Source organism: Pempheris klunzingeri, chromosome 14 (assembly GCF_042242105.1).
Source record: "Pempheris klunzingeri isolate RE-2024b chromosome 14, fPemKlu1.hap1, whole genome shotgun sequence".
Taxonomy (NCBI): Eukaryota; Metazoa; Chordata; class Actinopteri; order Acropomatiformes; family Pempheridae; genus Pempheris; species Pempheris klunzingeri.
Window position 1 is genome coordinate 4,761,802 of NC_092025.1, and position 13,910 is coordinate 4,775,711.

A 13,910-nucleotide genomic window follows, 5' to 3' on the forward strand; every position below is an offset into this window, starting at 1 on the left:
GGTGTGTGTCTTGCATCTTTAAAATCAGAGTAAGGGCGAACTCACCGATAAGATCTGGTCGCCACGCCTCAGCTCTCCGCTAAGGTCAGCAGGTCCTCCTGCAAGGATGAAGGAGACGAAAATGCCCTCGCCGTCTTCGCCGCCCACGATGTTGAAGCCCAGGCCTGTGGAGCCTTTGTGGAGCACCACCTTCCTGGGTTCCCTGTACAGACAGTTCAGATAATACATCAACTCGGGGGAGTCGGTGGATCTCAGCATCTTCAGCTTGGCCGCGGAGTACGGAGAGGTGGACAACAATCGCACAGCAATAGCCTCAGTGATGCTTTGCTCAGGCAACAGAGCCCAAAGACTGCTGGAGCTCCACAGGGGGATGGTGCTCTACTTAGGTTCACTTGTCCCCGATTCAGTTGTGACGGAAAAGGAACCTCATCACATGCTTACACACACACTGGCTCTCTTTCTCTCTCAGCCTCTCTCTCACACATGCACACACAAGGATACATGCATGGGATGTGTAGAAACATATAGTGAAGGGCTCTAGTTCCCTGTGGGCTTGTAGTAGCATTTTTAGGGCACAGACTGTATATGTGCTTTAGGCCACACAGACGCATTTTAAGAATATTTAGTTCAAAGCACTCCATATGAAAATATTTTCATTGTCTGGAACTGAATTGGTAGCTACAGAGTACATGGGGAGACACCAGTAGGACTGTTGGTATTAGTCATTCTTCTCCATTGCCAAACAGGAACAATATCTGACAAACTAAATAAGACTCTTTGCTATGTGCTCATCATATTTACTGTTAAGTGACACGTGACATATTTAAGGCGGCAACACATTAACCTTCCTGAAAACATTCCTTTCTGCTGTGCCTTTCAGTGGTCTGCTTTCATGGTCTTAATTATTACTTTATTTTATTGCTATTTCTTTTATTGGTAACTCAAGTGTCTATTGGTCTTAATAAAATTTTATTTCATTCTTATTCTTTAATGGGTCCAATTCACATGTCATATTCATTTTCACTGGTCGTTTGCTGGCTTCAATTATTTCTAATTTTTAGTCCTACATTCCTAATGGCTTTTACTCACATGTAGTTTACATGTCTGTGTCTGTTTTAACTGTGTTTCATCATATCTGATATTTTTTGCTTGCTTGCTTTGCTTCCAGAGGAGGGCCGAGCACAGGAGTGTCATCATGAATGTAAGCAGCATACTGCCATCTGCTGCTCGATGCATAAACTACAGTAGCCTGAAGAAGCAAATCTGCACCATTGGCCATTCTAAGGCCATTTCCTTGAGGATTTTTGGAGGAAAGCTGTTGAGCATAAATATTTGAGCAAATTCTCCCTCATTCTTCAGTGGTACTAAATAATCGTGAACTTGACTAAACAAGCAATGGTTTAAACAGCACATGTAACATGTCTTGTAGTTAGTAACAGCTCCTTCTTTATGAATTCTAACCTTGAAAATAAGCTGAATAAAATCCTTCCCAACAGGGTGATTTGAATACATTCAGGCCTTTCTAATGGAGCACAGATATCCTGATTCCAATCTTTCCTCTGCCACTTCAACCATCTTTGCAGCCCTGCAAGTTTTATGACAAAAACATCTTCAGATCACAGAGCAATGCAGTTCAGATGCCCTACAGAATGAATTGACATTTTGTTAAAGTTATAAATAGATAAGAGTTTGCAGAAAGCTGCTGTGGGGCAGAGGCAGGAATCATTCATGCAAACAGCAGAAGAGACTTAATGTGGAGAGAATTGTGTCTTCATATGTGCTGTACATCATACCTAGCAGCACAACGTCTGTGAATAAACCCCATCATCGCCTATAATCAGTCACTGGAAGCATTCAGTGGCTGAGTTGCTGCTGTAGTGTGATCATAGCTGACAGTTAATCAACCCCCCACGGTAAATGCATGATTAGTCATGGAACAATACAAACACTAAGTAAGTTAACTACATTCGCAAAACAACAGTTAACTTTTGTGGTTCAACTTCATCTTGTTCCTGGTATTTTCATGTTCTGAACAAATATCTGTAGTGTATCTGCAGAGGCCATAAATGTATGATGTACAGCTAAGGCACACAGTTAAGATCAGGTCAAAACTGGACAACGATTCTTTGGACTGAGTTGTAGCGTGGAACCAGAATGAAGGTATTCTCCTGAATTACATAATTAAATGGTCTTCTGAGGTATCAAGATACCAAGTGCAAAAAATATTGTTTGGAGTTACCCATTAGGTTTATCATTTGAACTACAATATTAGAGTCATCCTGTTTGGTCAGGCCAACTCTAACTGGCACATACAAGCAGTTATCTAAGCTATGGACAACACACAACCTGCAAAAGCTGATAATGAATCACAAATCTGCCTCAAAGGGCTTCACAACGTGCATATCGTATGACATCCTCCTCGTCTGTCCTCCAGACCTTCCACTGAGCTAAGGAAACACTCAGGCCAGCAAATAAATGACATCGATCAAGGAACCCATATGTAGCCACACTATTTCCTTCTGTCATTCCTAAAACGAGAGAAGCTTTAAAAGTATTCTACAACTGCAAACAGCAGCATTGTTCTCTGTCTGCAGTGAACACTTTTGGCAGAGGCACTGAAACACCTGTGTTTAAGTCACGAACACTAACTCTAAAGGGATGGATTATCCTGCATTACAAAACTTTAATATCAAAAGAAGACATTTTTAAAGGTGGTTGCTCATCTAATTTAACGCTACAATTAATTTTCAGCTCAGGCTGAAGGCTTTGCCGAGAGCTCAGCTCGCCAGCTGAATGACTCAGTCTTAAAGCTGACAATAAAGGCTCCGTATTTCATGACCCTTCAGGGCACCTTCAGTTGCCCACAGTCCCAGAGATGTGATTCTCTGTATATTGGATAAGTCAAAGGAAAAATGCACTAATTTCTACTCCCATTCACTTGAGACTGAAATTAATCCGAGAAGGAACTTTGCTACCATGGCAACAACAAAATAAATGAAATTTATCAGCCACACAAATTTGGTTTAACGCGTAAAGATGAACAGTGAAAAGCATGTTTTGTTTCATTCACTCAAGCAGAGCAATAACATGACATGGTGAGCAGCAACATGCTCACACACGCATATTCACACAGCTGATACATTAGGATATAATACAGAACAGCATTATTTTATTCTAAATCAAGCACAGGTTTTTGTAACTGTGTGCATAGACACAGAGAATTGGTACATGATTATTGTTAGGCACTGCTCGAAGGTTAAAGATCAAGATTGAAAGAATTGGGTTAGTTAGCTACAACAAGCAAGGTCACTTGTCACCATGGCAACATGCAGCAGCCTCTGTATGACCAAACCAAACCAAACCATGACTTTTCATTTCCATTCAGGTGCTTTCCATTTGGTTCACATGGCCTCTCCTTCTCCAACTCACATGTCTTCCTCACATCTTAGCTCCACCAATCAGGGAAGAAAGACAGGGACGTGGGGATGTGGGGACTGTATTCACAGTCCAGTGTAATGTTGGGGACAACACTCATCTGTCCCATGATGTTTAGAAATGATTAACAGCAGGATGAAGCACAATTACCTGAATGGAAAGCACCCAGTGATTCTATACCAACATACCACTTAATTATACTACTTAATTACTGTTGGTACTTTAAGTGTAACTTCATTCTAATATTTTTGCACTTGTACTTAAGTAATTTTTCAGATGCAGGACTTTATATAGTGCGGTACGGATACTTGTACTTAGTGTTAGTAAAAATCAGAGTACTTCTTCTAGCTGTGGATAAAACTGGAAATGTGTGGGTGGTAGATAAGGCCAGGAGGCTCCGGCTAAATCAGAGCCCGGAAGAGGGAGAGAGCAGGGGAGGGAAGAGAGGCATGCTAGCTTGAGAAAACAGCACTTAGACATGGTTGCTGTGGGCTCAAAGCATAAGAGAAAAGCAGGTGGTCGATAGGTGTGTACGATACGGTAACATGGCATGCTATTGATAAGGTGGAATGGGACACAGGGGCGGAGTGCAGAGCGGTGGTGGAAAGTACCTGGTGATGTCCGAGTCAGGGAACAGGCTTAAGTGATAGTGTGGGAGGGGGGCAGAGTGGAGGAGGCTTTTGTCGCACTCCACTGGGGAATAGTGTCGGGGGGAGGGTGCTTTGTCACATAATTTGTTCACAGTGCTGTAAACTGGCTCAGGAGGCCTACAGGGGGGTGAGAAACAAGAGCAAAGAGGTTAGTGTCCACACACAGAGGTGGGGGGGTGAAGGGTCTGGGATAAACAAAGAAGATAGAGACACACAGATGGAAGACAGGGAGGATAATAGAAATAAAGCAGCATGAGACGTGGTGGAGACAGCAGGAGAGGGTATATGGTGTGTACATGGTGCATGGTCCTGGCTGGTATACACCACACAAAAAGTCAGAGAGTTGAGACATGCTTTCCCTCCTAAAAACCAATACCATATATTGAACAACCAGATGTTATGATAATATGACTCCTGCTAACAGTTATTTTCATTATCATTATCATCAATTGACACACATTTCCCACAGTAGCTTCAATCGCTCCAATAGCAGAAAATGCATGCTACAAACAAATCCAAGAGCTCTAAAAGCCACGTGCTTTGACAGCTTAGAAGGACATTATTTACCATTGCATAAAGAGGTATGACTACTATGGCTCAAATTTCACAGCCACTGTCACAGTGCAGTCACAGATACAGTATTTTGGTTTGGCAAGTAGGTTTATCTTCATTTAAAGGACAATGTTACTGTAATTACCAGTGATTACATACTAAATATGTAAAGCCAAAACCACTAATGCAAAGACCTCAGCCACTGTTGCACAATGACACAGATACAGGGAAATGGTAAATGACAGACACTGTAATGGTAGCGCAAGTAGCAGAGAGCCATGAGGTCACTAATGTCTGCGGTGTCAGTTATACAGCAATATATATCTACATCTATACATCTATTTCTTCTTTCAAATGTTACATTCTTGCTCTAATGTGTTGGCATGCTCACCAGACAGCCATCTATTGGACACACTTTAAGAACAAACTTTAAAACTTCCTCACTGCTGGCCAACCTATTCGAACAGGGGATTATGTATTCTACACAAGGGAAGTATGCATGATAACCTTTTAAAACATCACTAATTCATACATTTTGTTGATGCTACAAAGGTTGTGTCTGAGTTGAAAGGCTTTGGCAGAAACATCCAAACGCATGTCAGAATGTCTTCATTACATTTAGTCAGGCATCCACAAGGAATGAAAAGAGGCTCATGCTTAAAAAATGGCATGATGTCATTTCTGTTTCCAACAATTCATTGTGACAAAGACACATGCGATGGCAAACATGCAGGAGTGTGCAGTGAGCACACCGAATATCTCACCTCAGCTGGAAGTGCTGGGAATCAAACCTGTGACCCTCCCCGTCATCTAGCGAGGGATTTCTAATAGGATGGAAAGAGTTCAACTTTGATAACCAACCACTGATAACTGTCTTTTATCATCAAATGCTGTAATTTGACTATTTTCATTCTCACAGTTTTACGACACACCGATAACAGAAACACTGGGGTGCATGCTACATAGAAGAGGAAGGCACGATCCATACCGTTGGCTCAGTGTGCGCATGTCTGCTGTTTGTGGCATGATGTGGATTCAAGTGTGTTAACTGGAGCATACAGTACAGTATGCCACTTTGGAAAGGAATAAATTATGCACAATGTGTGTGTGTGTGTGTGTGTGTGTGTGTGTGTGTGTGTGTGTGTGTGTGTGTGTGTGGGCTGCTGTGAGGCTAGTAGTCATAGCATTGAAAGCAAGTTCAGAGTTGAAGGATGTACTGTAGATGTTGCCTACATACTGCCTCATTTACATACAAACACAAACATATACACACACACACACACACACACACACACATACACACATGAACTGGACTTGTGACATCACTATTTGGCCTGCCTTGAGCATACGATAGCATACACAACACTACGCCCCACACTCATCCCTCCTCCTCATCCTTCTGCTTTCTCTCCCTGTGACCAACTGTTTGTGTCTATGTGTTTGCATCCTGTTCAAACAGGAAAACATCTTTACCAAGCAACTCTGTCCCCTCTAGCTGACTGTGGCTGAAGAGGGAAATGTAGAACTAAAGCTGTGTGGCATCATCACCACAACAGCTGCACTAAATCACACACTGCAGTCCTTCTTCAAGAAATAGACGGCACCTATAAAGCCTACAATACAGAGCTTAACAGAGTCGGTGTGTGTTTACCCTTCACAGCACCTGGTGCTATGAGCTGTCCTTCAGCCAAGGGTGTTTAACTAATTATATTTCAACGTGACCAACCAACATGGTAGTGCTGTCAAAGAAAGGAGAAGTGTGAATGTCTCAGGACACCAAACAAAATGAAGTCACTTGAGCTGCTTGCGCAGTGTTTTTCCTCACACAACAGAGAACAATGACTGAGCAGACTGAGGTGGGCCAACACTGCAGGGCTAAAGCTGAAGTCAGAGGTCAGAGATTAGAAATGTCGAAAACATGCCTGGAACCAAATCTTTTACACCGGCTGTTGTTCTACTTTGATTCGTGGATTCTGTTCTTGCGCAGACTCTCGATGATGACCCGCTGGTGAGATGCAGAAGTCAGAGGGGACTGGACAGTTGGCTTTGTTTCTCCTGCTGAATCATTCATACTGTAATGAGCTGAGCTGAGCCAGCCAGTCAGTCCACATCAGACCGAAATGCACTGACCTTGTAAGGACCTGTAGGTGTGTGTGTGTGTGTGTGTGTGGGGAGGCTCATTGCTATTGTCTTTTGTTCTCTAATATTAGCCTTTATGTCGGGCCGGCTTTGAAGTCCAGATGCTTGAAAGTACAGTAGCTGTGCATTTCTGAATTCCTTTTCAAACTGCACTAGAAGTTAACGTAAAACCATACAGCAGCTGGAGAACTATCTGACTATTAGTCAAAGCAAACAAGAGAGCTCAAGCACACGACTGTTTACAAGGATAGCTAAAGGAGAACTGAATCTAACATAGCTATTCTACTAAAAGGCAATGACAGGCAATAAGGTAAAACACACCTGATGACAACATGCTGAGTTTCCTAAGAATCTGGACAGCAATACATTGCCTAATAATAAAACAGCTTTTGATATGGCACTATGACATGATTCCTACAAATCTGAAGAACTGCCACTGCAGCTTCCCTAACTAGGTTATGCTGGCTTCCATTAAGTCTCCATCAGGACATCATTCACTACATGAGTTGCTTGGCTCCAAATTGTCTCGAGCGCAAGACATCCGGGGTAAGTAGGAAAGAGGGAACGTGTGTCAAAATTCTGACATTTACAATTTAGCTTATCAAAGTTTTGACGTTTCACATCACAAAATGAATGAAGCTACCAGAGATCGGTTACACAGAGAGAGGATCCATGGGGCTTTATATTTGCACCGCTTGTTCCGACTCCTTGCGTGGAGCACAGTTAACAAGAGTGACATGAGGTGCTGTCAGAGTGCTACACTTTAGGTCAGCAAGGTAATCTGAAAGGCTGTTAGGGATGCGCCTTGGCCGAGAGCAAATAGTAAACCTCTTAACTCCAAAGAGAATAGAGGACTAATCCTTTACTCAACAAAGCTTAACACTGGGGTCCTTCAGTTATCCTCTGAAATGAGCTTTTGTTTATCGCTCTGCTGCAACATTCCTCCACCAGCCTTTTTTGCAAATGGAATGTGACAACACAGCATAATTCCTGCTACATCATGCAACAATGACAAAAAGCATCATAGAGTCCATGTGCTCATTTGTTCATTGTGATGTCCACCACTTTTCCTAAAAATGCATTTTTCTGTAAATGCTGTGACATACAACCAACAGACAGACCAGCTGAGGCTGCCACCAAGCCCACACCTTAAGTCTGACGAGCAGTAGGGGGAGCGTCTACCTCTGGCAACATCCGCAGCACGGAAAGACAAAACGCATAGATGTGACTTGATGGGGAATTTGGCCCTCTTGGTCCTGAGCCTGATGGCAGCTTGCTTTGGGATTAGGTGTTCGGGCAGCTGAGGTGGGAGCTGCTAATGTTTGGCTGTGACTCACTCCAGTAAGACATGTTAAGCTTCCCTCTGTTTGGACTGGGAGCAGCTGTTGGACAAGAGTGACACTGTCCACTGTTCATGAAGAACCAAAAATGTTATTGAAGTTCATTTAACATGTCAATGGAATAACTATCATTCCAAAGCATTTGCAGGGCTTTACATTTTTACAGCTCTCCCAATTTTTCTGGCATACTTTTGAATTCCTTACAGCTGGTTTGTGGTTTGAACCTTGAACCTTTCTGTCAGGAGTTTGCATGCTCTCCAGGGTGTACCCCGCCTCTCCCAAAGTCAGCTGGGAATGGCTCCAGCCCCCCCGCGACCCTGAAGGATAAGTAGTATAGACAATGGATAGATGATTTATGCCATTAATTAATAGCTTTCTCTACCCACAACAATATATACACAGAAAGGTCAGTGTTTGCAACTTGCACTGCTTTGTACAAATGGTGGTTATAGCAGTGTAGCCCATTAATAAGTGTAGCTTATCTACAGATGTGACAAAGGATTTGTTATGTCAGCTTCTGGCAGACTCACTAAGCTCCAACAATTGGTATGTGCCATGAGTCAGCTGAAATTATATAACCTGTATTTATGGCTGGTTTTTTAAAACCCAAAAACTCAACTTATTCTGGGAAAACAAGAGAAGACAGTACCTGTGTAGCGATGCCACATCAGTACCACAGACACAAGCGAGTCTGGCGCTGCCGCTGTTTTCTATCACAATCTTTTTTTTCTACGTCACATTTCAACCCGTCATTGAGCAAATGTATTTTACTGTGATGTTACTGCTGCTGGACCCGAGGACACTATAACACTATTTCCACTGATAACCAACAATACCAAAGGCTTTCTAAACAACAGCCTGTACCACCAACACTAAAACACAATATAAGAACTATGGCTCTGATGTGATGCTCAGTGGTTTTCAGTCGTGTGTCACAATAGCACTAAACACACTGTCCAGAATTAAATCATAAAAAGAGACACTCAACTGCAAACACAACACAGCACAACAGAAATACACGACTACAGCAGACCAGTGGTTTTCAAATGGCTGATTCTGGGAACCCTCTGTTTTATGTTTTATATATCTTTTTTTCATTAAATGTCACCTTTACGTCCCAGAATTCGTTTTTTGAAAAACACTGCCAGGAAAACTGGACACAGACTCTGAGTTAGGTTTTTTTTTTTTAATGAAACAAAGTAGATGCTCCAAACAACAACATAGATTACTCGGGACAAGGAAGAGACGGGAGGAGGGACGGGGTGGACAAAGCTTCTACCTGTAGCTCTGGTAGTCTGGTAGGAAGGGAGGTAATTACCGTAAGAAGGAAAAACCATCCAACCTGTTTATATCCTCTTCCCCCAGTAAGTGCTTAGGGAGGGGGGAATAACTCCCTGGGGAGATGGGGGGGAGACCAGACTTGTACTCCAGAGTGCCACTGATGGGGGAAGAGATATGATTTTCCATGGCCGGAGAGAAAGCTGTGGAGGAAGAGTGAGAGAGTGAAAACAGTGTGGTAGCTGCAGCACCATAAGCATAAACTAGCTCACACGGTCCGTGACGCCCAGACACTGCTTTCTATTCCAGTTTGTGTCAAAATCCAGTGATTTGGGATTAAAATCTGACTCCAGTACTATGTAGTGGAGCTAAAATTCAAAATATAAAAGTAGAAGTTTCCTCGAGGATGAAAATATACTTTTAAAAAACAAGAATCTCTCCATGACAGTGAGTTCCACATGTGTAACTTCATAGTAAAGATAAGGTGAGTGTTATGAAATACTTTTCCAGGACAACTTTAAGTTGACGTTTCACAGAAAATGTGGCACCAGCTGAGAGGGTAAACCAGAGAGGTTGGGTGTAATGAAACATCAATTCTGCAGTTCTTTTTCTTGTCATTGTTTTGCTTTAACATAACATTTACTGTTTTGCTCGGTCTCAGCACTCTCATCAGCCCCATTTTTAGCAACAGCATGCAGCTGCTTTTAGTGAATAAACTCTGATAAGCCCACTGTACACTACCCACCCAGCAGCAAACAGCAGACAGACACAGTCAGAAACTAGCTGGTGAAGACAGCGGAGCATTTAGCAGCTAAAGAGCCAGTCAGTTTCACTCAGGACACTGGACTCACACAAACATGACCTCGAATTAATGCTGATGATGCTCTGTTTCTGCTCGACATGTAAGTAGGCAACTGTTTGCTAACATGTGGTCAGTAATTCAACGTCATGCTCTCAGATAGGGATTCAGTGCACACACACGTCATGCGTAGTAAGCAGTGGTTGATGCATGACACACTTCTTTATATCTACGAAGTAAAGCTTGTCTAGTTTTATAATGAAAGATGACTTGTCTACTAATGACCAACCAGTTCAAATACAAGAGGTGAGGACTTACAGTGTGTGATATCAGGAGGCCCATAGGGATCTGATAGGTAGACATTGGTAGGCTTTCCGACCTTTAGGTAGACCACGTCTGACGTGTTCTTCAAAATGGCCACAGCCTCCTCATGAGACACTTCCTCCAGACTGTAGTTGTTCACCTGTCCAGGCACACAAACAGTTTTAGAGGCAGCCTTGTGTTTTCTTACTGCTCAGTTCAGATTAGTCCAGCGTGCTCCCTGCCTCCAGAGGACTGGATTATAACAGATGGTGTTCGGTGGAGAGCACGACAGTAGGGAGGTGATTAAATTAAGCACTGGTTAAGCAAGAGGGATGCCCTCCTCAAGAGCCGTGCTGTTGCACTCCTGAGCCACTAGGCTGCCACTTTTATGGTTTCAAAATGTGTGTCGGAGGCTCAGTTCATCACTTCATCGGATTTGTGGAATCACCATTAGTCTCTGGGATATCTGTCAATTTAATAGAGACCATTGTATTAACATGATAAAGACACTACACAGGTCATTCATAAAACTCACCAACAGGATGTCATAGGGCAACAAGGCCATCATCAAAGATCCTGACTACTTACTGAAGAGATTCACCATCCCATTGTTATCGTTTGTCGCTATCGTTTTGAAATGCAGAATATTATAGTTTAAACATTTTTTTATAAAAATATATTGTGTAAGATATGCATATATCTATCTATCTATCTATCTATCTATCTATCTATCTATCTATCTATCTATCTATCTATCTATCTATCTATCTATCTATCTATCTATCTATCTATCTATATATCTATATATATATAAATATATATATCGGAAGCCTTTGGGAACTGTGTTTGAATTTCCGAGAACTTTCATTTTGAGTAGTGGAAATTATATTTCTATAATTCTGTTATTATTATTAAGTGATTTATATTATATTATATATGTAAGGTAGGTCCTGAAAAGTCAGCTGAATGGGAAGAACAAGGTCTGATCCATCAACATGTACGCCCTGCCAGTCATCAGATACCCCGCTGGTATAATAAACTGGCCAAAGGAGGAGATAGAGGCCACTGATCTTCATTTGTCTACTCACCATTAACAACCTGTCTCCAACTTGTAGCCGGCTATCCTTCTGTGCTGCCCCGCCATCTATGATCTTGGTGACGTATATGCTGTTGTCACCAGGGATGTGCTGGTTTCCAACTCCACCTGCAATACTGAAGCCAAGCCCTGTGTGTGTGTGTGTGCGCATATATATGAAAGCAGTTGGTTAGTGTCTAGGTTGTTTGTATGACAGATTTATGTTGGGCATCATTTACACCACTGTATGCAGCATGTATGCACGTGCATCATGATATACAGGATATGTAGCCAAATATTTTCATTTGGGTTAACCAAGAGGAGAAGCGTGTTTAAATATTATGTGTATACACAGTTGAAAGTTTTCTGCCACTATTTTTTTGTCATGGTCAAATTCATTTGATTCAAACACACAAAACATGCTGCAGGAACAGTGACCAATGAAGTGAAATCAATCTGATTACCACACCCCAGGAAAGTATTTACATGAGCATCAACGGCAGGACAGAAGTGAATGTTATCAGCTGTCAGTCTGAGCCCACCTTTTGGTCCTTTGATGAGTTTGATCTCGATGATGGTCTCCAGCATCGGCCTGCGGCGCCGCACATACAGCCGGACGATAGAACCCGCCACCTTCAGGGCTTCTACTGCCTTACTGTGAGAAACTTCAGACACGTCTGCGTCATTCACCCGCAGGATGCAGTCGTTTACTCTGGAAGAGGAACAGTGTGGATTATTCATGATAATTATTGGTTGTAATTAAGAGCAAAGCTGCAATCACTCTATTTCATTCTTCAAAAACTGCCAGGGTGTTTTTGGAAGGCAGATGCACAGCAGCCACCTTGGGAAAGGGGCTTCATGTGAAGACTATTTCCTTAGGGAGTCAGGCTCTATCTGACAGTGGCAAAGCTTCAGCTTCATAGAATCATATGATGTTGTCTTTTTTATTGACCATTCAGTCACAGCTAAAATGAGACAGCACAACAATTTTAGGCTAGAAATTAGACACACAAATCTACACAGAATAGGCTGAACTGAATACTGTGCAACTTTTGTCAATACACACTAACATGTTTATAGTATTTCTGGCACACACATTTGATGAGAGTTGACTGTGTGGTTGTTGACAGTAGTTCATGTTCTCTGTGATCCATGTGTTCATACATGAGTTTAGATTGCAGACAATGTGGTGCAGATAATCCACTTTGTACGTATATGTGTGTCTGTGATGTGTGACAGAGACACAGAGTGGGGTAGACTATGAGTCAGTGTGTGGGTGTGGGTGAGCACACAAGTGGGTAAAAAACAGAAAACGGCTCAGTTTCAATTCCCTGGAGGTGTCGACCAAAACATCCATGCCCTGGCACTCAAGGACACAACTCTCCTGGGGGTGCTCATGGGGACCAGCTGGGACCCAACACACACACACACACACACACACACACACAAAATCACATGATGACATACACACCCACTTCAAACAGTGGGAGGCAGAGAAAAAATAGCATTTTTTCACTTTAATAATTTAACAATTCATTTAATCTAATTTTAATTTTAATTCATATTTTCAAGGCAGCATGGTGGTGCGGTGGTTAGCACTGTTACCTCACAGCAAGAAGGTTCCAGGTTCGAATCCTGGTTTGAACCTGGAATCTTTCTGTGTGGAGTTTGCATGTTCTCCCCATGCTAGCGTGGGTTCTCTCCGGGTACTCCGGCTTCCTCCCACAATCCAAAAGACATGCAAGCTAGGTTAATTTGTGACTCTAAATTGCCCGTAGGTGTGAGTGTGAGAGTGAGTGTTTGTCTGTCTCTGTATGTGGCTGGTGACCAGTTCAGGGTGTACCCCGCCTCTTGCCTGAATTCAGCTGGGATTGGCTCCAGCTCCCAGCGACCCTGACAGATAAGTGGTATAGAAAATGGATGGATGGATTTTTATTTTCTTGTTGGTGATCACTGAATGAACAAAAAGCCAAAATTATTGAAAAGCTCTACATCATGAGACAAGTCAGCACTGAGATCCAACAAAAGAGATTATAAAGTGAGAATTGAGATTCATATACTGGAGACATTTTGGAGTGGTATGGTTATTGTGGATTTAGTGGACTACATCCATGCTGTCACCTCTGCAGAAAAACAGCCTCCAAGCAGTTCCCTCAGATGAGCCGGTGCATTAAGTGTGCTCAGTTCTCCTTCGTGCTATGGTGTGTCAGAGCAGCGGCAGGATGTGTGGCTGGCTTCTATAATGTTATAGAAAACCAAATCCCCATCATCCTAACAGAGAGTTAGAATTAGACTTCCCCTCCATCCATAATACATTAGTCTTGCTGCCCACCTTGGAG

At 42.5% G+C, this 13,910-nt stretch overlaps 1 protein-coding gene across 1 annotated transcript in view; it reads right to left on the minus strand.

The window, feature by feature from the left end:
- The window catches only part of dlg2 (discs, large homolog 2 (Drosophila)), a 166,485-nt gene that overhangs the window by 19,233 nt on the left and 133,342 nt on the right, over positions 1-13,910 (minus strand). The window contains exons 11-17 of the mRNA XM_070843077.1: positions 12,114-12,283; positions 11,585-11,721; positions 10,512-10,656; positions 9,435-9,597; positions 5,402-5,461; positions 4,047-4,202; positions 46-202 (exon numbers count right to left, since the gene is read on the minus strand). Of these exons, the coding sequence (XP_070699178.1) occupies positions 46-202; positions 4,047-4,202; positions 5,402-5,461; positions 9,435-9,597; positions 10,512-10,656; positions 11,585-11,721; positions 12,114-12,283 (988 nt within the window). The remainder of the gene's footprint in view (positions 1-45; positions 203-4,046; positions 4,203-5,401; positions 5,462-9,434; positions 9,598-10,511; positions 10,657-11,584; positions 11,722-12,113; positions 12,284-13,910) is intronic.